Here is a 27,574-nt window from a genome sequence, read left to right as displayed (position 1 = left end):
CATTCAGGATTAAAGTCGAGTTACCTATGGTCATCCTATTGAAATGTTAATCTCTTCAATGAACGACGTTATAAAGAGGCACTAATCATTTTATGATTCGGTCTTATATAAATTCTTTGTATAGGATACCATTACTTGCATGTCTCCACACGAACAATTAAGATCAAATCGTTTGTAATACTTTACAATTCTTGGAATAATTACAAAGTGGATCATATCCATGGTATCATTAGAATAAACACCCAACCTTATCCATATACTACAGACATTTAGGTTATTTATTAAACATGATCCACCTGTATGTCAAGCACATGCATTTTTAAGTTACATAAAATGACCTTGGTTCTTAGTTTATTGAATTGAGTTACGCAAGTCTAAATGTCAAATAAAACAACTCCTTATTTTATTAAATAAATGAATTTCACGGTCAATTGACGACCAACTCTGGCTACCTCCAATAGTGGCCACCTTCACTAACTCTTACGACCATTTTTAAATTATACTACAAGTTTTGGATTGTTGATATGCCTTTTTGTTTTGTTAACGCTCGTGACGTAAAATCGTCAATAAAATCTTAATGTATAATTTTTTTTTATTACTGGATTTGGTCATTTGTTGGCCTTTTATATATATATATATATACATTATCATATAACTAGTCCAGAGAATGTGACCTTTGTTACATTTTTTTGTGTTAACCATGTAACATGATCATTAATATGGTCATTGTAGTACAACCAAATTTGTTTTGTTCTAATGAATCCAATATAATTTTGTAAAATGATTGTTTAAATGAAAAAAAAAATGAAATACATGATTCAAAAGTAAATCCTAAACCTCATTTTACCAAAACTCCTAATAATACACATGTACTTTAAAATAATAATAATAAAATATAGTGCAATCCATAGTTTATTAAGAAAAATGTAGAATTATTCAATAAAAAAAGTTTTCAAATAAAAAATAATTACCATAAAAACATATTAATTATGTCAAAAGAACCTGCACTAGATACCCTTATGTATGAACTCAACTTAACACCTCAGACATATGAACTCCACAAATATTTAAACTCCAAAGACATATAAACTTTAGACATAGAACTCAATTTAACACCTCAAATAATCCCTATAAGTTGTTTTAATCATGTGTATACATTTAAAAAAAAAAAAATGAAGTGTATTCTTTATGCCTTAAAATGATTCATGGATTTCAAAGTGCCTCACGAGTTATGACCTCTATTTTTTAAAAGTTAAATTACAAGTTTAATCTCCAAATTTTAAGAAGTTTGTAGTAGGTTACCAAACTTCTAATTTTATGTTTAATAGATTATCAATAGTCTAATCTTCTTAAACTTCCAATTTAATATTTATATATCTTTAAACTTTTTTTGGCACCCAAATATTATTTGGTCAAGTAGATTGTCCTGTGAGATTAATCGAGATATGCATAAGTTGGTTTAAATGCTCATGGATATAAGTTGGTTTTAAACGCTCGTGGATATAGAATTTCCCCCTTCTTTGGTTTCAAATGGTAGAGAGTGAGAGAGAAGGGAGGAGAGAGATGAGGTTGTAAGTTGTGATTGTGACGGCAAAAAGAAGGAAAACCATAACCTATTTTAAGGTGGGTTCGGGCAGATGGTGGACCGAACCAACTTGGTTCGGTTCCATTTTATTTTTTTTCCAAAAAATAAAAGTGAGTTTGAACTGAACTAGTTTGATTCGGGCTTTTGCACTCTTAGTATAAACTAATTACTATCTAATCAATCGTCGATCATATGTTGTACGTCTTTGACCAATTTAACATTTTCAAAATTTGCAAATATATTGTATAAAAAATTGAAATTTTAGAATTCCATAGACATTTTATGTCTCAACGATCCACTAATTTGAAAAACATCTAACATGTCAAAAATTTATTAGACACAAAATGGAAAGTTTGTGAGTTTACTAGATATTTTTAGAGTTAAAAAGACTATATTTATATTTAGAAATCCAAAATCCATTACACATAAGTTAAGTTTAGAGTTAAAAATTTAGGGGCATTTGGCGCGCGATAAAAACAAAATTTAGTTTAGTTGAGTTGAGTTGGTAGTTATTGTCTGGGATTAAATTATTTGAAGAGTTAAATTGTCTATGTTTGGGGTGTAGAGTTGAGTTGAGTTGGTAATTATTATCTATGTTTGGGGTCTGAATTGAGTTGAGTTTTGTCCAAAAGTATGTATTTTGGGTATAGGGTTAAGTTGAAGTATCTGGTGCTATTTTTATAAATGAAATTGATTTTTTAAAAATTAATTTTCAACTATCCACCTATTTTCTTAACCCTTTTATGACCAAAAAAAAAATCATTTTTTTTTTAATTTGTAAAACGCAACAGATGCTTCTCAACATATTCATGTGCTAAACACAAAATCTTTAATCCATTTTTTTCCAACACAAAAGATTCTTTCAAACTTCACATGGTTATGGTTAAAGGTTCTCATGCAACCCACTACTACCTAGTAAAAAAAAAAAAACAAATTGTGCAACTAAATATTCTAGTTGTCAAATTCTGGCTGTAGCTATATTCAACCTAAATAAGTCTCGATAAGTAGTGGTTCGTTAGATTTATTTTTACAGTTAATGAGGTTGACAAATATCTCATTGTCATAGACTTAAAAGGGATCATTAAATTTATCTAAAATATGTTTACCAACTATTACTTTTTACCTTTTATTTACCAACTAAGTTTTATAAAATTTAATCCCAAACCATGTCTTTTATAATTTATCTAACAACTAGTCCTTTTTAAAATCTATTTACCAATTATTTATTTTCTAATTTTACTTACCAACTATTTACCAACTAGTTTCATTCTAATTTATATACTAATTTTTTTTTTAAAAAAAATTATTTACCAAATATACTTTCTTTCAATTTATTTACCTTTGTTTAGTCTAACATTCTCATATAATCGAACCCCAAAAAAAAAGCCAACAAAAAAACATATTCGAGACATCGAAGTCTAAAAATCCATTGAACAAAAGAACCCTAAAGATCTGAAAATGGAAACCCAAAAATCCAAGGGAAAAAAACTAATAAGGAAATCAAAACCCAATAATCTATTAAACAAAAAATTCCTACATATCTAACATGCATGAAATAATAAAATACGGGGAGAACACAAATCCAAAACCCAGACAAAAAAAATCGAAAAAAAAGTAAATTTGAACAAAAAAAAACTCCAAAGAAAAGTAGATTTGAACCAAAAAAATTCAAAAACGAAGTAGATATGAATAAAAAAAAACTTCAAGAAAAGTAGATACGAACAAAAAACTCATAAAAAAGTAGATTTGAACAACAAAACTCGTAAAAAAAGTAGATCGGAATAAAAAAACTTCAAAAACTCAAAAAAAAAAAAGGAAGAGAAAATCATCTTTAAAAAATCATGCAAGATGAGAAATTGGAGTAAGAAGAAAAAACTAGAAGAAGAAAAATGGAGGAGACAAAAAGGATGAACGAGACGGATGAAGGAGAGAGAAGATGGAAGAGATATGAATGGAAGAAATGTGAAGATGGATCTGGGAGAGAGAGAAACGACGAAGAGGAGTAATAAAAAATACATCTTTTTAGGAGAGTTATGTTGGGAAATAAAACGTTGGCTGTTTCTTTCATGAGTCAAACAAATACTGAATGGGCTTAAAAAGCCTACCCAACGTAACTCACTTGGGCTGTCAAACATCGTTTTAGGTCAAATTACACATTTGTTCTCTATAGTCTGGGAGAAAAAAATTTAAGATTTAAACTCAGTTTCAAACGTTAGAATGGACTACTCTCGTAAATAATCCCTTCGATAAAATTATTTGTGAGAATTTTATTAAACTATATATAAAGATGCATTCTAACTATTAAGGCCTTCTTGTTTTGTAGGTTTTTTCATGAGAGTTCAATCAGTTATGTAATATTGTTATTTGTTTAACACGATTTTACTTTTTAAAGTCCAAGTTATTGTAATTTAGGTAACTTTAAAAACTCATGTACCATAGGTTTTCTAATACCCTCCACACTATTGAGAATTTTATGCGTAAAAGATGAACACTTAAAATATAACCTAACTAAACTAATAAACTAATCTCAATTAACCATTACTATTAATTTTTTAAATATAAATATATTATTTAGCCTTAATAAATTTCATAATACATGTACAATTAATATTTTACGTTATCTCAACTATTTAATACAAATTATTAAAGTTAATTATTAATATTCTAATTAATTTATATTCATTTAATTATTTATTTATGTAATTAATTTAAATAATTTAATTGTGTTTGTTTAATATAAAAATATTCATTTATTTTTATTTTCACTAATTAAGTAATAAATTAATATAGCAATATATTAAATAATATTTATTCTCTCACCTATAATTAGTTAATTATGTAATTTTTATTATAAAATTATTTAATTTTTGTTTCCATATATAAAATTGATAAATCAAATTCATATATATAACTTCCAAACATTAATTCTCTTTCCTATCTAACCACAAATATTAGTATCCTAGACATAATCTCAGCTAATTAATATTCATACCCACAAAAAATTACAGATAATTCAAATGGGCTCGTAGGGACTAAAATTTAAATTTCTCTAAATTATGTTTCCAAATTTGCAACTTTAACCCTCATCTTAATCATGATTTGTTGGCTAGTCAAAGGTTTTTTAAAAAAAGAAAATAATAAACCATATTTATTATTATTATTATTATTTTTAAAAAAGGTGTTTTTATCGAGGGGCACCATATAGGGGCTTAAGAGAGAGAAAATTAAAAGTAGAGTTTTAGGGTTATTGGTTGAGTGTACGTATATGACAGATGTGTATATGGCTGTCTTTTTGCCAATGGCATTTTCGTCATTTCTCCATCCCTACTTTATTTTTTTTCCTTTCTCTACAAAAATTAATTTAATTTAAAATTTATTGAAATTAATTTAAAAAAGATGAAAATTACACGAAGCAATGAACCTCGACCCGGATCTCTCAACTCTCATTCCTGAGGGAGAGAGATAAAACCGACCCTCTAGAGGGAGAAGAAGAAGAAGAACCAGAGGCAAAAATGGCGATTCGTATTTGACAGTCGAGTTTCAAACGATGTGGTAATCATCTTTTTCCCTTTTCTTTTTGTCAATAATCGACCATCTTCTGCAATTTTTTCTTCTTCCTTTTGAATCATTTCGGTTCGAAGAATTTTCCCTCTTTCATCCATGCGGCGAGGCAGACCCTCAGATCCATTTACAGCTACAGAAATACCCAAATCGACCATTCAACCTGAAAATCCTCTCAAGGAGATCCGTTACAGAGGCGTTCGTAAGCGTCCTTGGGGTAGATACGCGGCTGAGATCAGAGATCCTTGGAAGAAAACTAGGGTTTGGCTTGGTACCTTTGATTCCGCTGAAGAGGCTGCTCGGGCTTACGATAATGCCGCTCGGACCCTCCGTGGTGCTAAGGCCAAAACTAACTTTCCTTTACATCCATCGACGATTTCCATTCAACAACAAATTCCTTTCTACCAATCGCCGCCGGATTTGCACGATTCGAATGGATTTGGTGGGAAGATTGAGTGTGTTCAGGCTAATAGGCCTACATCGAGCAGTTTGAGTTCTACCGTGGAGTCGTTTAGTGGGCCCCGGATTTCTAACCCTTTGTCGTCGCTGTCTATGGTTCGTCGGAGGCCGGTGCAGCCAGTTTCGCCGGATGATTGCCATAGCGACTGTGATTCGTCTTCCTCGGTTGTTGATGATGATGAGGTCTGTGTTCTTGCTTCTTTCCGTAGAGCCTTGCCCTTTGATCTTAACTTACCGCCTCCGATGGACGTCGTGGATTTAACTGGTGATGATCTTCAAGCTACTGCTTTATGCCTCTGATGAATGATGACACCGTGGTTGCTTTATATCATCGTGGTTTGAAATGGTCCTTTTTTTTTTCCACATTTCTTCTGTTTTTTCTATCTTATTTTCTCGGGAAAAACACTAAACTGAAGAATTTTCGAATATGGTGGTAAGTTGAAGAGAAATTTGATCGGCCTCCTTCCCACTCTTCCCTTTTTACTTTGTTAGACTTTTTAGAACTGGGTTCCCTTCGACGACCATGGGCTATAAAATGTTGTCTGTATCATTGAAGCTTTTTAGCATCGTTTAAGTTGGCTGTGTATCCGATCTGGGATTTTCCTTTCTTGATCTGATTCACATCATCAAATCCTTACTTCTGTACAAAGAATTTACTCATCTAATTTAAAGAATCTGCAGTGTTCTAATTGCCATAAAACTTTTCTTGCCCATCTCTGGTTATTTTAATATCTATTCTTTTGATGAAATTACATTCCTCTCTGTGTGATGATGATATGCTTTGTTTGATCTGATTATTTGTTGGGAAGGCGCTGAGCATATGTAGTGGAGGGCATGTTCTTTGATCTTTATGACTTTTTTCAGAGATTAGAAAATGGAGTGTTTTAGGCTTATGGGTTTGTTTGAATGGCTGAAGAATGGAGCTGTTTGCAAATATTGAATGTGGGAATGGACAATAGGGGGGAGGTGGTGGGCATTGATTTTTTTCTGAAGAATGGGGCTCTGTTTGTTTTCTTTTTTAATTTTAATTTTTCTTTTCTTTTTTGATAAGAAACATTTATTGCACATGTGATGCTTGATTCTTCTTGCCACACCATTTCTGATTCTGATCTCAATGTGCCCAAAACCCAATAGAAGCAGGCACCCTTCCCAAGTTCTTCCCCTCCATTAGACAGAGCCTTCACCAATTGCATTACTTTGCTCAGTTTTCCTTCCCAATGCCATGTGCTTGCACCTCATATTGGCAAAAACCCAAATGATTCAAAAAGGAAATAAACTGATTCAAAGGGTTCTTTTGCCAATTTTCTGAAATTTACATGTTGTATTTTCATCTACAAGCAAAACCAAGCCATAATCCTCCTCTTTATGATTTCCTTGGTGGGTTTTAGTGAACATAATCATATTGGTCTTTGATGGTTCTGGTTGGCCCATGATACAATTTCTAGCCATCACCCCTGTTAGCTTTTTTCCCTCTGAAGCTTTCCTCCTTTTTAGAAGATCATGATGAATAGAGTAAATAAGAATTGTATAACTTTGTTTTTGATGTTGGTTGAATGAAATAGCTGTTGAAAGATGGTGTGATATTGTTGTATAAATAATTTGATGATAGTTATCTTTTGATATATTAAGTAAGACCTTGAGATTAGAACTGTGCTTTAATAATGAAAAATGAAGTGGAGTGGAAATTTGAACAAAATCTTTGAGATTGATTTGAAAGGAAGGCCCAGCCAATAACTATCATACAGGTGCTATAATTTACTTCACTTTTCCTTTTTCTTTACTTTGAAACCTCTTGGGGTTTGCAATTATGATACAAACTTCCAACCATAACATAAGGGAAATCTAGGTCAGGCTATGTATTAGTGTGTGTATATACATATATAAATATAGTCATTTGTTCCCAACTCTTAAAATTCCAATTTTAGCCCTGACCTTTTCAAATGTTTAAGTTAATTAACAAAATGATTAATGTGGAGACAGACTCCATGGATTAGATTAATTCCTTTGAATTGATTTTTTTTAATTAAAATTAGGAAACAATCATCCAAACAAATCACTATCTTGAGTTATAAGAAGATCAAACAACCCAGGGGCAGGTGTTTATTTTTCTAAGGCATTAGACAGTGAATGAATTTAACGCATTGTGACAATATTTCATATGGAACAAAGAAATATCAATCATTTCATACGCAACTGCCACCGGCTCCTCAATGGAAAAGAGATTTATTAAATTGATTTTATAAACCAATTGACTTATGAGTTGATTTTATTAAATTGACTTGTGAGTTTTAATATTTGAGAGATGTTTGCATAACCCAAGTGAATCTTAACCCATTTAACCATACCATACCTCGTTAATACGATGGTACACTGATGAACACAAACTCAACATCATTCTTTTATTAACTATGACACAAAATTTGAAATTTTAAAAAAGTTGGAAATGAAATTAGAAGGACACTGAACATTAAACACTTTGATCTTTTTTTTTTTTTTTTTTTTTTTTTTTTTTTTTTTGGAGAAAGCATTCATGGACTTTAGATTTTGGGCCTAGTATCTACTTGGTCATTGGACTTTCAACTGTAACATTTTAAGTTTTGAATTTGATTTTAATGTAGTAGGTAGGTTTTAAAATATTACAACTTTGGGCTTGAAATTAAAGTTTTGTTTCAATTTGGTTAATAGTTTTCAAGTTTTATACTTTTAACGTTGATTTTTCATTACATACCAATTTTTAATCTTATTATTACTGTTTATTAATTAGTTCAAAAGAATTAAAAAGAACTATGATTAATTAAGTTTCACTCTTTTCATCACTATTAAAATTAAAATTAAATTTTCATTTCATAACTATTTTAAATTAATTAATAGACATTAACGTCAAAAATTGAAAGTGAGTAAACATCTATGCTATAATTATTTTGAAACCTATGGACTAAATTAAAATCAAATTCAAAACGTAAATCAGCTTCAATAACAAACACTATTGAAGTTTGGACATTTATCAAGAAAGAAACTCCATATTACAATTCTACCCTCAAAAAACAAATTTCCTAACTCCAATATTATTAAACTTTATACTTAAATTCCTCAAAGTGTAACATTTAGAAATTTAGAAACCAAATAGAAACTATATCCAAAACTTAGAAATCAAAAGAGTAATTGAAAACTCGAACCATGATGCTTTAAAAATGAACGTTTTAGTCACTAATCTAGACTTGAATTGACTAGTGAGAGGTCACATGTATAGTGGAAATAGTGATAGAGGAAGGTAGCTTGTGGAAGAAGGAAAGGTAATTTGGTAATTTGGGGGAATAAGAAGAAGAGGGGTAGCATAGTCATTGTGTGATGTGAAGGTATTAGGTATGGGTATAAAGAAGAGGGGGAGAGGGGTTGGGTGCATGGCTTGGCCGGTGGTGCTTTCCCATCTTTCCTTCAAAGCTACACCAATAATTCCTCTTCTTCTTCTCCATCCACCAATTTTTATTTTTATTTTTTATTTTCTATTTTTTCATTTTGCATTTCCACCCTCCAATTCTGACTGTTTGGTGGATATGGCCAAGATCCCACCATTCTATCTTCCTATACCACCAAACTATATTATTATTTTCATTGTAAATTATTTCTTTCTTTTCCTTTTGGATTTTATTTGTCTTTCTTTCAACCATCTTCTTTGTTGTTGTTGTTGTTGTTTTTTTTATTTTTTTTTTATTTTTTATTTTTTTTTTAAAATAAATTATAAGTTTAATTTTAAATTTTGTTTGTCATTTGTGTTTGTTGACGCTCGGATCTCGTCTGTATTTATTGTCGTTGCGTACCCCTCGTGAATTTGGCTTTCGGTCCACTTCTTTTGGTTTGGTCTCGCTTTTCGAGTCGAGCTGCATAAAAGATTTGTACATCAATATGGTACCGAGCTTACCACACTTTATGTCTAAGTTAATATATGAAGTGTATAGTTCAGTTAAACACACGAGAAGTAAGGTCAGAGCTTTCCTTTAGAGATTACTTACTCTCTCCATCTGGGGTCGTCGAATGAGGCTATTCATAGGTCTTTCTTCTGACACTCACCTCTAATTACGTGAAACATCGACGGTGTTTGGGTGGTTGGGGGACTCGAGGTTGCTCTTCCTCTGACATTTGTATGTGGTTACATGTTAGAGAGATTGTGGGTTTTGAAGTTGTAGGGTGCTAGCATTGAGCTTTTCTAGTCGGCTCGGAGCATTGAATCGGAGGCTCTAACTTTTCCCTTTTGAGACGTGTGTTTCTCCCCATCACCTCTTGGTTTGGGCTCGAGCTTTCCTGTGAGCTTTGGGCATTGCCTTGGGCAATCCTCAATAGTGTCAATTTGGAATTTTAATTTTTCAGAACTATTTAATAAATTTTCTAATTTTCAATCATTTGTGGATAAATTCATTGAATTGTAAGAAAATGTCTAATAAATTGTTAAACTTTCAATTTTTTTAGTGTTTTTTGTATGGATGGTCCATTCAGAAGTACCTTTATAATTGATGACTCGTCTCCCATAAACGTATGAAATCTAACCTTTTACTTATATCATAGAGCACTATCACATTTTATAATATATCGCGTTAGGGATAATCATCTGTATCGTAGCTATAACATGATGGTCATGTATATCATGATCTTTACTTTTTTTTTTTTTTTTTACCTAGACACAACAAACTGTGAGAAAAATGGGAAAAACACAACAAACTATACATATTTTATTATGTATCGTGTTAGGAATGGTCATGTGTAACCTTAACGTGACGGTCATCTCTATCACGATCTTCATTTTTCTCAACCAAAGACACAACAAATTGTGAGAGAAATGGAGAAAACTCAACAGAAAGATGAAGACCGTGATAAAGATGACAATCACATTAGGGCTATGATAGTCGATAGATATTGTCATCCCTAACATGATACGTTATAAAATGCGGTAATGCACTATGACGTAAGTAGAAGGTTACATTTCATACATTTGTGAGGGGGCGGATCATTAATCATAAAGATGCTTGTAAATGGGATATCCATACAAAAAAAAAAAAAAAAAAAAACTCATTTTTTTAGAAGATCCATGACCAATTCAATATTTTTTTAAACAAAAATTCACAGATCAACTAAAAAATGTTAAATTTAGGATTCCATTAGACGTATAATTCATATTGATTAATTTTTTTTTAATTGTGAATATGTCAGATGCCTGATAAACAAAAAATTCAAACTTCAATGACATATTAAACAATAAATTGAATTTTCAGGAATATACAAAATACTTTTGATAGTTTATAGATCAAATAAATGTTGGGGATTGTGCCCTAAATCTCGTGGTTTGTAATGTATTAAAAAAAATTATTATTTGATAAAATTAGGAGTTATTTTGTTTGACCATTAGAATTATGTAATTCAATCTAATAACTGAAGATCCGAGGTTATTTTATGTAACTATCTGTAGTAAATGGATAAGGTTGTGTATCTTATCCTGATAACACTACGGATATGACCCACTTTGTACATGTTACAAGAGTTGTAAATGTTACAAACGATGTGATCTAAATCGTTTATGTGTAGACATGCGAATGAGGGTATCCTATACAAAGAGTTTGTATAAGACCAAACCGTGAAATGATTAATTTCTCTTTATAGCACCGTTGACTAGAAAGATTAACATTTCATAGGATGATCATAGGTAACTCCACCTCAATTATGAGTGAATTATGAACTCCTGTCTATCAGAGCAGTTCTTTAATTTGTATAGGTGAGAGTAACCCGAGTTACCAACTCAATATGCCTACCATTTTGGGAATTTGTCAGAGTGGAAAATTGAGAACATAGTTACACAAAATGGAATTCACTTCTTCCTATTTTTAGGGTAAGTAGATGAATTGCTCCCTTAAAAGTTGGTTTCGGGTCTTGAACAATGAGACCTCTAAATGAATCGAATTCCTCAGCAGAAGTGCGTGAATGTTTGGGTCTCCAAATTCATTTTAGAAACCAAATAAAAATAATGAAAAAACACAAATATACATGGATAAACATAATATTAAACATGCGTTCAAAGAGATAGGGAAATACCTCTGTGAAGACTTTCTTCAACACAGATCCTCTCCTTTGTCACAAACTCGCAACACACTGGAACTTCTTCCTAAACTCACGAACATCAGAAGTGCTTCTATAACTCACGAACGAATACGAACATATAGTAAGTCACCACCGCTCGGTTTCCATGCTATTTTTTGGATAAGGATTAAGGATTGTGGGATCCTTAATTTAGTAGGAAAAAATCGTGTGAGAGACAACTTTTGAGTGAGGAAGAAGAAGAATGTATTGTAGAGAGAAATTCTTTTTTTTTTTTTTTTGTGATGTGTTCGAATGAAAACCACCAACCCCACAATTCTTCTCCTTCTTTTCTTTTTACACGAGAGAGTGAGAGTTGGTGGGAGAGGGAGTTACAACTCCCTTCCACTAACTTACAATAACTCCCAAATGAGAGTTATATTATTATTTAATATTATACGCGTGCGCGCACACACACACACATACATTTATATATGAAGGAACTATATACAAAGAGAACCAATGAGTTGAAGCAGATCGTTCCAAACCCCATTGTGAAAGAGCATACACATTTACAATCAAACAATAACAGTTATGCATCAAGTCTAGATTATAGCATACTTCCAAAGGAAAATACTAGAGATCGAGTGAACATACCCTTGAAGAACCTGTCTTCTCGTATCCCTCGATCAGATATCACGAACGTTCAGCAGCACGAACGCTCAACAGCACGAATGCAACTTCTCTAAAATAACTTCGAATACAATGGAGTAACACTTGACCCTCGACCCTCAAACAACAAGAATACACCACCACGAGGCTACCTTGGTATTCTCGGTATAAGAATCCTAGAGTTGTGGGCTCTGTATGGATTTGGTAGAGGGAATGAGGAATTAAACGATTGTGTAGACGATCGAGTAAGTAGGAAAAGATAGAAGTCTATCGTGTAGACTTGGGTACTCGATCGTTTAGCAGCGAGCGACTATCGTATAGAAAATTCTATGCACGATCGTTTACTCTCTCAAGCTATCGTAGTTTACTCTCTCAAGCTATCGTATAGCTTTTGGTTTATAGCCGTTCGATTATCAAATCGATCATTAAAAATGAAAATGATTTTCATTTTATCCATCAGTTACCATAACTGATTATAACTTCCCACTAAGTTGGTTATTAGGAGAAAATCAATTATCTCATAATTGATTTAATTATAAATAAATATAATAATTATAACCTATAGTTTTAATATTACATCTCATGCAATATATAAACCATAGTTCTTTTCCTCATTTATTAATTTCTCCAATTAATGTATCTAATACATGAAATCTATTATATCCCATATCATTGAATCAATTAAGTAACACTTCAAATTAACCCAAAAATTGATTCTCAACATAAATCCATTGAGCTACCAAGGGGACCTTATGGACCTGTAGCTTGAAGCTCCAATGGTACGTTAATAACTGACTAAACTCTTTAATCACGATATCCACCATCCGTTAACTATCAAACATTACACTAAAGACCGACAGCTACACTCTTTGCACTACATATATATGTCTATGTCCATCGGATATAACCAATCAACAGTATGATGACCCTTCACAAATCGCTTATAAGTACAACTGGGTCAATTTATCATTATGCCCCTGTAGTTACATCTAGCTCCTTAAGTACCAATGATTCCTCTAATGAATAATACATCATAGTCCTACTATGAGTAAACACTTCTCGAGCCATGAGAAGGTGTGGCGCCACATTATTCAAGCCCCGAAATCTGCCTTTAAGAGAGCAATTTATCTATTTACCCCTGCTTCGGAGAAGGAGTGAATTCTATATTGTGTAGCTGAGTTCCCAACTCCCCAATCAGACGAATCCCCAAAGTGGTAGGTTTGAGTCGGCGATCTAGCCGCTCGCACCATGCAAATCAAAAGACCGCCCTCATAGGCAGGAGTTCCCAACTCACTCAGGATTAAGGTCATGTTATCTATGGTCATCCTAGTGAAATGAAAGTCTTTGTCATGAATGGCGTTATATAATGAGACTAACTATTTCATGGTCCGATCTTATACAAACTCCTTTGTATAGAGCATCCCTGCTCGCATGTCTAATACATGAATGGTCAGGATTAGACCATTTGTAGCACTTTACAACATTTATAACATCTACAAAACGGGTCACACTTGTAGTGTCACAAGGATAAAGTTTCCCTCCTTTATCCAAGGTCATCACTTAAAACACAATTCACTTGTATGTCTCCACATACAAGTTAAGTTACAACGACAACCAGGGATCTTTGTTTATTGGTTTGTGGTTAATGCAACTAAAATATCTCATATTTCATAAACTATAGTGAAGAAAATATCTCATATTATTATATCACAATATTTGTTCATACATGTGTTACAAATTACAGGACCCTACGAGATTTAGGGCATCAACTCATCTCATATATATATATATATAACAAAAAAAATTATATTTAAATAATATTAATTAAGTAACAATAAATTAAATATCACATATCTCATTTATTTGAATCATATTCTAATATATTCTCTCACATAAACTATGGTTTCAAATAAATCTTATTCACAATAATTTTAACCTATAGTTTTATATGAATCATATTCATATAATTAATATTTGAAACTTATTCAGATATTTATCTCTCTCATAAAGTATAATTTTGAATCTTATTCAAAATTAACTTTATATTATAATATATCCACATAATATTAATTGTATCTCATACAAATATTAATTGTATCATATTCTATTAATTGTATGTGGATATATTATATTAATTGTATCTCACACAAATAATTCCCTTATTTAATTTAAACAATTCAGATTAATTCAAAATTAATCGATTCTTGTTTTATCCTTAGTGAGCTAACAAGTGAACCTAATGGACCTACATATTCGAAGCTCCAATGATATGATATTAATTAATTAAACTCTTTAATTCAATTAACCAACATTCATTAACTGCATGTCACTCCACTAAAGACCCATAGCCGCACTCTTCGCGCTGTAGATATATTTCTGTGTCTGTGGATATAACCAATCAATAGTAAGTCAATCCTTTACAAATCGCTGGTAATTACAACTGGGTCAAATTATTGTTTTACCCCTGTAATTATGTCTAGCTTCTTAAGTACCATTGATCCCTCTAATAAACAAATAGTTTACAGTCAAACTATAAATTAATCCCTTTCGGGCCAATGAGAGGGTAAGGCCTCATCGTTCAAGAATAGGAATCAGTCCTTAAGGGAACAATTCATCTACTTACCCTAAAATCGGAAAGGAGCGAATTCCATCTTATGCAACTATATTCTAAGCTCCCTACTCGGATAAATACCCAAAATGGTAGGCATATTGAGTTGACGATGTTGGGGTTGATGCCCTAAATTTTGTAGGGTCCTATAGTTTGTAATTGTAATGTACAAACATCTTATTTATTTAATAAAAGATGTGACATTTTATTTCAATTTTTAGTTGCATTAACCACAAACCAATAAACTAACATCCAAGATTATCTTATAGCTTAAGTATATATGTAAAGACATACGGGTGGATCATATTTAGGTGATAACCTAAATGGTCTGTAGTAGATAGATAAGACTGGATACTTTATCCTGGTAACACTATGAGTATGCCCACTTTGTAGATGTTACAATTGTTGTAAAGTGCTACAAATAATTTGATCCTGATCATTCATATGGAGACATGTGAGCGGAGATATTATATACAAAGGAGTCTGTATAAGATTAGACCATGAAATGTTTAGTCTCATTATATAACTACATTCATAATAGAGACTTACATTTCACCAAGATGACCATAGGTAACATGACCTAAATCATGAGTGAGTTGTGAACTCCTGCCTATGAAGGTGATCCTTTGATTTGTATGGGTGAAAGTGGTCAGATCGTTGACTCAACAAGCCTACCATTTTGGGGATTCGTCTAATTGGGGAGTTGGAACACACACTACCACAAGAAAGAATTCACTCCTTCTCCAATGTGGGGTAAGTAGATAAATTGCTCCCTCTCTTGGCCCGAGAGGGGTTTGTCATAGCTGGATTATGATTTCTTATTCATTAGAGATATCGGTGGTACTCAAGGAGATAAATATAACTACAGGGGCAAAATGGTAATTTTGGCCCAGCTGTACTTACGAAACATTTGTGAATGGTCATCATACTGTTTACTAGTTATATCCAGTGAACATTGAAATAATATCTATAGAGTGCAGTTGTTGGTTTTTAGTGGAGTGCCCAACAGTTAACGTTATAGTGAATAATTTAATTAAATGGTTTAGTTAATTATTCACGTACTGTTGGAGCTTCAAACTACAGGTCAATGAGGTCCCTCGGTAGCTCAACGGGAATAAATGAGAACCAGTTTTTGGATTATTTGAATTGTTCAAATTAATTGAGGGAATTAATTATATATGATATTTAATTTTAATTATATATGATATAATTACTACAATGTATTTGATACATTATAAAGTATTTTCTTAGAGAAAATAAATATTTGAATATAATTCAAATATTAATTATATGAATTGGATTCATATAATTAAATTTAATATAAATGAGATTTATATTAAAAGCCATTGGTAGGAGAAAATTGAAACTATATGTTATATTGTCTTTGATACAATATAGAAACTATAGATTAATATTTGATATAAACTATAGATTAATATTTGATATAACATATATATATATGATAAGGTAGTTATCATATATATTAATCTATATTAATCTCTATATATATGATAACTACCTTATCATATAATATATATATTAAACTATATGTTATATCAAATATTAATCTATAGTTTATATATATTAAATATTTTATTAAATAAATTTATTTATTTATTAAAAAAAATAATTATGAGAGAGAGTTAACTCCCTTCTTTTTGTCTCAGATGTGTGAATGGGAAGTGTTTCCCCATTTTGTGTAGTATGTGAAAACTGAAAACAGAGATTTTTTCTCAAGACACAGAAACGTTTTGAAAAAAATCCCAGCATCTTCCTCCCCCTCTCTTCTCCATCAAACTCCCTCAACCAAAATAGTTTAGAGCCCACAAACTCCTGGGTTCTCATCCCTGAGAATACAAAGAAAATTTCGTGGTTGTGTTCGTTTGTTCGAAGGAATCAATTGAAGAACTGTTCTTCAAAGGTAAGGGTATTCTAACCCATTTTATTTTTTTTCTGTATTTCGTTTTGAGCATACTGTAATTTCTAAATTAAATGAATATTTTTTGTTCTTCGTTGTAAGATTTTATATACTGTGAAAATTGAGAAATTGAGACGATCATGTATTCAGTTCAAGGATCTTTAACAAGGTTCCATCAGACGAAATTGGCCACTCTCACCCATACATATCAAAGGATTGCCCTCATTATCAGGAGTTCATAACTCACTTAGGATTAAGATTGAGTCATCTATAGTCATCCTATGAAATGTTATCTCTCCAATTAACGACGTTATAAATAGAGACTAATCATTTCGTGGTTCGGTCTTATATATACTCTTTATATAGGATACCTCCACCCACGTGTCTCCACATGAACGATTAGGATCAAATCTGTAATACTTTACAACTCCTGTAAGCTGTAACAATTACAAAGTAGGTCGTATCCATAATGTCACTAGGATAAGACACCCAATCTTCATATATTACTGACCATTTAGGTTATTACTTAAACATGATCCACCTGTATGTTAACCACATACACGTTTAAGTTACATAAAATAACCTCAAATATTAGTTTATTGGATTGAGTGAATGCAATCTAAATGTTGAATAAAATAATATTTAATTTTATTAAATAAATAATTTGTATACAGTTTACAAACTATGAGAACCACGAGATCTTGGGACACCAACCCCAGCAACCTCTCTCTCATTAGCCCAAGAGGATTTAGTTTATAGTTGGACAATAAACTTATTGTTCATTAGAGGGATAAGTAATACTTAAGGAATAAAAGGTAATTATATGGGTAAAGCGGTAATTTGACCCAACTATAATTACAAATAGTTTGTGAAAGGTTGACATACTGATAATTAGTTATATTCATCAACACAAAAATATTATACATTGCGAAAAGTGTAGTTGTGGGTCTTACGTGGAGTGACCCATAGTAATGAATGTTGATTAATTTAATTAAAAAGTTTAATTAATTTAATCTCATATAATTGGAGCTTCTAATTTATAGGCCCATTAGGTTCCACTACTAGCTCACTAAGTATAAAACAAGGATTATCTAGTTTTGGAAGAATTTAAATTATTCAAATTAATAACGAAATTTACTTAGATTGTATGTGATACAATTAAAATAATGTATATAGATATATTATATTATAAAGTTAATTTTGAATGAGATTCAAAATTAAACTTTATAATATGAGACAAACATGTATTTGAATAAGCTTCAAATATTAAAAAATATGAATGATATTAATATTATAACTATAGATTAAATTTAATATGAATGAGATATTAAAACTATATGTTAAATTTAATATGAAATTCATATGAATGAGACTCATATTAAAACTATATGTTAAATTTAATATTGAAACTATATAATAATGAGATTTATATTAAATAATATATGTTAAATTAATATGAATGAGATTCATATTAAAACGATATGTTAAATTTAATATTAAAATCATATCTTAAATTTAATATGAATGAGATTCACATTAAACTATAGGTTAAATTTAATGTGAATGTGATACACATTATAATTATATGTTATGAGGGAGAAATACATTTGAATATGATTCAAATGTAATATTAATTAAATATATGATATTTAATTAATTAAGATTAATTATTAATTATTAAATTAAAACAAAATAAATTTGATTTAATTTAATTTAATTTAATTAAATAATAATATAACTTCCCGATAGTTATAGGGGAGTTAAAGGAAATGGAAAATTGCCCATTTTGACCCAATTTTTTTTTTCCAATTCAAAAGTAACCTCATTTTCAAAATCTATTTTTTTTAATCTTATTTTCCATCTTTTCAATCTTTAAGTGAAGGGACCCACCACATGAAAAATACCATTTTGTCCCTCAATAAATGGTCATTCAATTGCCTTAAATATGAAATCACTCAACTTACCTAACTCACATATCTTAAATTAAAAACTTCAAGATTCAATTTCACATTTTATTTTCAAGATAGAAATGTTTTACGTGACGGTCCCAACAGAGGAATAATCCTTTTTACAAATTCTTTCCTTTTCTAGAGTTTCAAAAGAAGTAGATAGGTTGAAAAACAGTCTTTTATTATTATTTTTTTAATGTTGAAAAGTAGTTGTTTGTCTCGTAAAGTTGAGTTCGTAAGTTTTTTTGTCTCGTGAAGTAACTTCAGAAGACAAACTTACAACATTATGAAAAAATAAATATGTCTCGCGAAGATGAATAGATTGTTTTGATTATATATTATTTTAATCTTCCATTTTTGTTTAAAATTCTATTTTACATTGAGTAGATTACTAATATTTTAACCATTCGAATTAAATTGAAGTAAACTTATTCCACGATTTGCTCAATAATGTAGAGTTTTTTGAATTATTGAGCTATTTGAATAACTATTTAAGTAAATAAATAACAAAAAAGTAGAAATATATGATCTTTTAAGTTTTTTTTTTCTTTTATAGTAAGATATGATTTTTAAGGTTAAGATGAAGAGGATTTTTCCACTTTTTTTTTTATAATAACGGTGAAAATGAGAGATCGAACCTCTTACCTTGAGAGAAAAATAATGTCAATTACTATTGAATTAAGTTCACTTGGATAAGAAGAGAAGACTTTTAAAATAATATGTATTTTCAATAATGATACAAACTCGTAGCCATTTTGAAAAGTATTTAAAGATTCTATTTTTAAATGTTGTGTCAATTGACGAGGATGAAGAGCTAGAAAAAGAAAAGATAAGTGGTGAAATTATTATTTATAATATTGGTTTTATTACTGAAATTAGTAGTAGAATGTGATATTATGTTTGAGAAAAGTTTGTCTTCTCTTATTTACTTGTATAAATGTAGATTGAGATTTGAGATGAACCATCCATGTTTGTGGTTTATTTGTGTCACATAGGTGAATGAATGGAGTGCTAAGCTTCAATTGAATTATAAAATATAGATTATATTTATATGGGTTAGAAGTAAATAGTTTGTTAGGCTTTTAGGATAAACACACCGAGGCCCAAAGACAAAATCAATCCAAATTGAATGACAGGTGTGAGCTTAGTTAAACCTCGTGTTCGTGTCACAAGAGCTTCAAACGAAAAGAAAGGTGAGGAGTACAAATAAACCTTTCTTGTTCTCTGTGAATCGAGGTTTCTTGATCGATCTCTAATGGTGATTTTCACAGATACAAGGTAGATGAAGTAAAGGAAGAAGAAAGAAGAAGGAGGAGGAGACTCTGGTTTACGTTGTTCGATCTTGTTGATCTTCATCCACGGAAAGAAGCTCTCTACTATGAAAATCACTGAAAGTGTTTACAAGCTAATCTCTCTTCTCTCTATACGTTGCGTGTTGTTCTTTTTTTTATAGTAAAAGTTTGAATCTCCTTTTATACTTAAGGCAGATTCGTTACACGAGAGTTTGTTGAGAGAAAGTGGAGTTGATTTCATCGTTTTTACATAGTTTTATACTAAAAAAAGAAGTAAATAGTCTTATTTATTTATTATTTTCATGGTTCAAATAATGTCTATGGAATAAAGATTCAAACTATAATATTTTGATTGAAAATCTATTTAGGGTGTTCATCGATAAGTTGAGTCGGGTTGGAACTCTCTCTCTTTTTTTTTTTTTTTTTTTTTTTTTTTTTTTTTTTTTTTTTTAACATAATTCAATTGTTTGAGTTGAAAAAATATTTGACCCAAACAATCTTTGTTAAATAATGAACCCAACCTAGCCTAACCATGAAATATTTGAGTCGTGTAATTTGATTCATTAATTTAAATTTGTGTTTTAAGAAAAATAAAATGTCATTATGTAAAAAAATCTTATTATTTATTTTCAACCATTGAATTGAGATTTTCAACTTAATTTCAATATATATTCTAAAAACTACATTTCATAGACTAATTTAAAAAATGTAAAAAAAAAAATTCCAAATAGAAAAAATGTCAAACTATTTAAAAAATAGTAAAAAAAATATTGATAGACACCGATAGACTTCTATCAGCATTTATTTATGATAGACTTCTATTAATTTTTATCACCGATACACTTCTATCAGCCTCTATCAGCATCTACCAAAGAAGATTAAAATTTTGCTATTTTGTATAAACAGTTTCCTTTATTTTTCTATTCTTGAAAACCTGCCATAAATATATGTATATATAATTTTATTGTAAGAAAAAAAATTGTTTTTTAAAATCAATAATAAGCTTGGTGGTTCGGTTCAACCCAATCTAATTTTTGACAAACCCAATAACCAACCTAACTCATCAATTTTTCACTTATTACTTAACCTAACTCAATACAAAAGGTGATAACACAATTGAAACGGTAGTGGTTGGGTGGATTGATCAAATACTTCATGTCATTGGATTTTTATAATACTCTTAAGATTTGTCTCATAATCACATGAGCTATTCTTAGATTGACTAAATAATTGGAAGATTAAAATATATTTTTAGTTTATGAGATTTGATATTGATATCTATTTATTCTTAAGAGTTTCAACCTAGATATTTTAGACCTTCTTTGATAACTATTTCATTTTTTGAAATTTGTACATGTTTTCTTACAACATTTTTAGCATAATTTTCATTATCTCAAACTAAACACTTGGCTTTTTAGTTAAATTTCAAAAACAAAAAATAAAATTTTTAAAACTACTATTTTTAGTTTTAAAAATTTGGCTTAATTTTTTAAAACACCTCAAAACAAAGAAATGAATAAGTAGAAGTAGTTTTTATAAGGTGAATTTTCAAAAACAAAAAACAAAAAAATCAAATGACTTCTTAGTTCTTAAAGTTATAATAGTTTTAAATAGTCCTCGATTTCATTTTCTTTTTTAGTCAACAAATATAATATATAGATGATGGATCCAACATCTGATCCAGAAAATTATATCAATTATCATTAAACAACTCGGATTTCAATTTTTTAAGTTTCATAATAGAATGCTTTAACTGTGGTAGTGAACATGGCTAACATGTCTTCCGTTTTCTTTTCTTTATTCTTCTTCCTTTTTCTCCTCGAGTACTTTCTATAAACACCTTTAAAGCATTACAATTATAATTGCTTGTTTAATGATATTAGGGGATGATTTTTTTTAAAAAAAATATTAATAAATAAGATTTCATTAGGTAATCATTTGATTTTTACTTTTAGTTTTGGGAATTGGAGTATAGGACAGATTTTAGAGTTGCAAAACCAACAAATAATAAGATTTATGACATCTCACATGACATGCATATGACTACAAATTTTCAAATTCATGTTTTACCCTTGTCTAGTTTGTAATTTTTATTATTGATGAAACTACAATTACATGGTAATGCAGAATCATAAACAATGATGGGTTCTGTATACAAGGTAATTGTTGATACCTTAGTTCTCCACTCTCCAATACATTTGAAAAGTAACCGCCCTTCCTAATTTTCCTCACATATTTAATGTATCAATACATATTTTATTATTAATTTAGATTATGTTTAACCACTTTTTGAATTAATGTACTTGAATTAAAATATTTAGATTTTTCTATCAAATTTATATTTTAAATATCCATATATTATCAAATTTCATTTATCTAATAAAATTTTAAATTTATTCAAATGTTTGAATTGTTTTTCATTATACATATTCTTAAAATTAAACGGATATTTTTCCATATTTTTTAAGGTTTAATTTTCTTTTTTGTAAGTGTTATTAGATTTAATTGTACATATTTTATATTTAGTCACTATTTTAGTTGACATTTTTATAATATCTGACTTGCCTTTAGTTGGTTCGTATGTCTAGAATATTAAATACAGTGTAATTGTAGAGCTTTATTAATAACCAAGAAATAAATACAGTGTAATTGGTGAGCTTCATTAATAACTGAGATATAAATACAATGTAATTGGAAAGCTTGATTAATAATCAAATTAATCATATTATAATCTAACAGATCCAATCTCAAAACTGAAAACGAGCGTCATTCGTAATTTTTATTCTCTTTTGGAATTTGAATTTATTTTTAATATTCAAATTAGATTTTGATAACTACTTCACGAATTGATTTAAAATAAACCAATCTCTTCCTTATTTTTCTCATTGAAATTAGTTATATGTTTTGATTTAATTTACCACTTTTCGAAAATATTTAAAACTAATACATCTTTAATTTATTTATCATCATTTTGATTTTAATTTATAATATATCTTTAGATTTTACATTAGTTTATTCATTTTTTAGTATTTTAAATTCAGATTATTTTTTTTTATCTTGATTAGGATTTTACTTAATATTTGATACATATTATCATCTAACGAACTGTATATTTCATTTAAATTTTATAGTTTTTTTTAAAAAAATTTTAATCAAATTCATTATCATTTTATTATATTATTATACCATTAACGTCATTCCGTAATTTTCTTTCTCTTTTGGAATTTGAATTTATTTTTAATATTCAAATTAGATTTTGATAACTACTCACGAATTGATTTAAAATAAACCAATCTCTTCCTTATTTTTCTCATTGAAATTAGTTATATGTTTTGATTTAATTTAACCACTTTTCGAAAATATTTAGAACTAATCCATCTTTAATTTGTTTATCACCATTTTGATTTTAATTTATAATATATCTTTAAATTTACATTAGTTTATTCATTTTTTATTATTTTAAATTCAGATTATATTTTTTTTTTATCTTGATTAGGATTTTACTTAATATTTTATACATATTATCATCTAACAAATGGTATATTTCATTTAAATTTTATATATTTTTTTATTTTTTTAATCACCTTTTATTCATTATCATTTTATTATATTATTATACCATTAATTTGTCTTTTTGACAAACAAATAAGTATCCAATTTTGTAATATTGTTGTTTTTGCTATGTCTCTATAGCGAGTTCCGCTTCTTTTATAGGTTTTGTAGTTGATGAAATTATAAATACAGTGTAATTGTTGAAGCTTTAAATGAAAATAGAATTATGAATTAATGTATTTACAAATAAACGAACTCTCTTCCTGATTTTTCTCTTCTAAATTATATTTAAATTTGTATCTTATTGTCAAATTAGATTTTATCTAACTACTTATCGAATTAATCACAATAAACATTCCTGATTTTTCTCTCCAATTTATATTTGACTTTATTTTTTACTATCAAATTCGATTTTATCCACCTAACTTTCAATTTGTTTAATATCATCGTCATCATCATCATTTATTAAAATAAGATAACAAAAAACCCCTAAATCTCACCTTCTTCATCTTCTTTCACTTAGTTGCCCCTAAAATCTCTTTTTCTCTTTCGCAATCTCATATTTGAGATCGTTGGTTCAACAACCTTTTCCTGAATTCTATCGTCTTGGGACCACCCTTGCCAGGTCATCGACCTTTTTTGCTCGACACACATATTTCTTGCTTTTGTTTCTACTTTGAACATCGTTTTCAATACTAACGTTCTATATATATATCTATATTGTCCAGTTTATTATTAATATTAATATTAATGTCATCATCATCATCATTTATTAAAATTAAATAACAAAAAATAACCCTAAATCTCACATTCTTCATTTTCTTCACTTAGTCGCTCTTAAAATTTTTTTTTCTCATTCGCAATCTCATATTTGCGATTGTTGGTTCAACAACTATTTCTTGAATTCCATTGTCTTGGCTAGCTTTTGATGACCACCCTTAGCAGGTCGCCGACCTTTTTTGCTTGCACACATATTTTCTGTTTTTGTTTCTACTTTGAACATTGTTTACAACACTAATGTTCTGGGATTGATAGTGTTTAAAGTTGCCTTTCAAGATCCTATGAGCAAAATGGTTACATGGAATGTAGACGATGAAACTCCCTACAACTGGAATCATATTTTCAATAGTCACATCGTCTTGAAATTGTGATTCCTTCAAATATTCATCTGCCAACAATAACTCTACTGGTACAATCAACTTTGCTCTTCCTCACATTGGAGGAAGTCTATTGTTGTAGACATCCATAAGTTTCATGACCCTCATTGTCTGATCGTCATCTTCCCTCGCATACATGCAGCTAGAAGCGTTAAGAACTATATTGGGTGATTTTTAATTTTTGTTTTTGGAATGTTTAGTTTTTGTTTTTAGAATATTTAGATACTGTCTATTTGTGGTTATAGAATGTTTAGGTAAAGTGTATTTGTGGTTTTTGTTTTTGGAATGTTTAGTTTTTGTTTTTAGAATATTTAGATACTGTCTATTTGTGGTTATAGAATGTTTAGGTAAAGTGTATTTGTGGTATTCGTATTTTTTTTTTAAACAGTGTATTTTTGCATTCTCGTTTGTACTTATTTTGTTATTTTAGGGTAGTTTTGTCATTTAGTAATTAGTATTTTTTTTATTATATAAATTTGTTTTACTATTTTTATTATTTTGAAATATTTTTATCATTTTTCCAAATAAAACTTCAAAATTTGTTATTTCTCTTGTCAACCCTTCAGTTAAGAACTAAACCCACAATCATCATTTCCATCTCCAAATTTTTTGTGTTATGTTATCTATTTTTTTACTAATGTCTTCAAAAACCAAGATAAAATTTAAAAATAAAAAAATAGATTTTAAAAACTTGTATTTGTTTTTGAAATTTGGCCAAGAATTCAACTATTGTACTTTAAGAAATATGCAAATCATGATTAGAAATTAATAATAGATAGACTTAATTTTTAAAAACAAAATGATTATCAAACAAAACCTAAGTAGTTAAAAAATTGGACTAAATTTAAAAATAATATATTTTGTGAAGAAATAATTAAGAGATGAATTATGTAAAAATTTCTAAAAGGAAATTACGGTTTATTCCTAATTATTTTATTTCTATTATCATTTCTTTATTGGTATTTTTCATTTATGTTTTGGGCTTTATACATTTAAGGCCTTAATTATAACCCAATGTTACACTTACTAGTGGGTTTCATATTTTCAAGAAAGTAAGTGACATTTTACTATTTAACTCTCTAAGCTGTTAAAAATAGAATTGATTATATTTAATTTATTGTTGCTAGTCTTTAGAGTTGTTATTCTTTGTTCTAGTCTTGTGCTATTTGTTTTGGGTGGTTAGTTTGTTATTATGGTGTACTTTGAACCTATATAAGGTCTAATTGGAATGAAATTCAAGTATTGGAGTTTTATATCACTTCCTAGGCAACTATGTGCAACCAGCAATTCCCCTGTGATGGTCATTATGATCATTGGAGCATGTTGATGGAGAATTTCTTACGGTCTAAAGAGTACTGGACCATTGTTGAAGCAGGAGTGAATGAACCTGCTGTTGGAGTTGATAGGTCAGAAGTTGACCAAAAGAAGCTAGAGGAACGAAAATTGAAGGATTTAAAGGCAAAGAATTATTTATTCCAAGCCATTGATCGTGCCATCTTGAGACCATTTTGCAAAAGGATGCATGCAAGCAAATTTGGGACTCCATGAAGAAAAAGTATCAAGGCAAAACGAGGGTGAAAAGACAGCAGCTTCAAGCTCTTCGCAAAGAGTTCGATATTCTTAAAATGAAGCAAGATGAGTCCGTGGATGGGTATTTCTCACGGACCTTGGCTATAGCAAACAAGATGCGTATCCATGGAGAGAAGATTGAAGATGTAGCTGTGGTTGAGAAGATTCTTCGGTCGATGGATTCTAAATTTGCATATGTGGTTTGTTCAATTGAGGAATCAAAAGATATTGATACATTATCAATTGATGAATTATAAAGTACTTTACTTGTGCATGAGTAGAGAATGACATCAAATATAGGTCCAACCGAAGAACAAACTCTGAAAACTTCAACTCATGGTGAAAACTCTGCAGGGAGAGGATCAAATAAAGGACATGGTCAAGGTCATGGAAGGTGGCAAGGAAGAGAACGAGGTGGTGGACATGATCCATACAAGTAAACATTCAACAACAACTTGAGACTTGATAAGTCCAACATTCAATGTTATCATTGCCATAAGTTTGGTCATTACAAGTCTGAATGAACAATCAACTTCAACCATGAAAAAGGAGAGCAATCCAATTTTATAGAAGAAAAGGAGCAAGAAACTCTATTGATGACATGCCACCACAACGAGGAGCTTGGAACTAAAATATGGTATATGTCACTGGTTGTAGCAATCATATGTGTAGTAACAAGTCTCTCTTTTCTCATTTGGATGAAAGTTATCATTCTACTGTGACATTTGGTGATAATTCTAAAGTAATTGTTGTGGGTAAAGGAGATATTCAAATTAAGACCAAAAAAGGCAATGTTGAAACCATATCAAATGTGTTTTATATTCCTGATTTGAGAAGCAGTTTACTAGGAGTTGGACAGCTACAAGAGAAGGGTCATGTCACAACTATCAAAGAAGGCGCCAGTGAGATATATGATCCAAGAAGAGGATTGATAGTTCGTGTTGAAATGCCCTCGAACAGGTTGTTCCCACTCAAACTAGAAGGTTTAGAGTTATGTTTCAAGACTAATGTAGATCAAGACTCCACATGATTTTGCATTTGCGATATGCCCACTTGAATTTTAAAGGTTTGCAAGTCCTTTCTAAAAAACAAATGGTGGTTGACCTTCCCCAAATTTTTCCTCCCACAAAAGATGTGAAGATTGTGTTGTTGGCAAATAACATCGTGAGAGCTTTCCAAAAGGCAAAGCATG

At 29.8% G+C, this 27,574-nt stretch overlaps 1 protein-coding gene across 1 annotated transcript; it reads left to right on the top strand.

Moving 5' to 3' along the window:
• The first annotated feature begins 4,981 nt into the window (after nucleotides 1–4,981).
• Nucleotides 4,982–6,305, top strand: LOC120089253 (ethylene-responsive transcription factor 3-like). Its single transcript, XM_039046675.1, has 2 exons — nucleotides 4,982–5,137; nucleotides 5,227–6,305. The coding sequence occupies exon 2, from the start codon at nucleotides 5,246–5,248 to the stop codon at nucleotides 5,903–5,905; it is 660 nt and encodes a 219-aa protein (XP_038902603.1). The 5' UTR covers nucleotides 4,982–5,137; nucleotides 5,227–5,245; the 3' UTR covers nucleotides 5,906–6,305.
• Nucleotides 6,306–27,574: the final 21,269 nt, after the last annotated feature.

This window comes from Benincasa hispida, chromosome 10 (assembly GCF_009727055.1).
Source record: "Benincasa hispida cultivar B227 chromosome 10, ASM972705v1, whole genome shotgun sequence".
Classification (NCBI taxonomy): domain Eukaryota; kingdom Viridiplantae; phylum Streptophyta; class Magnoliopsida; order Cucurbitales; family Cucurbitaceae; genus Benincasa; species Benincasa hispida.
The sequence above is the reverse complement of the archived record's forward strand: the minus strand, read 5'-3'. Positions and strand labels throughout refer to the sequence as shown.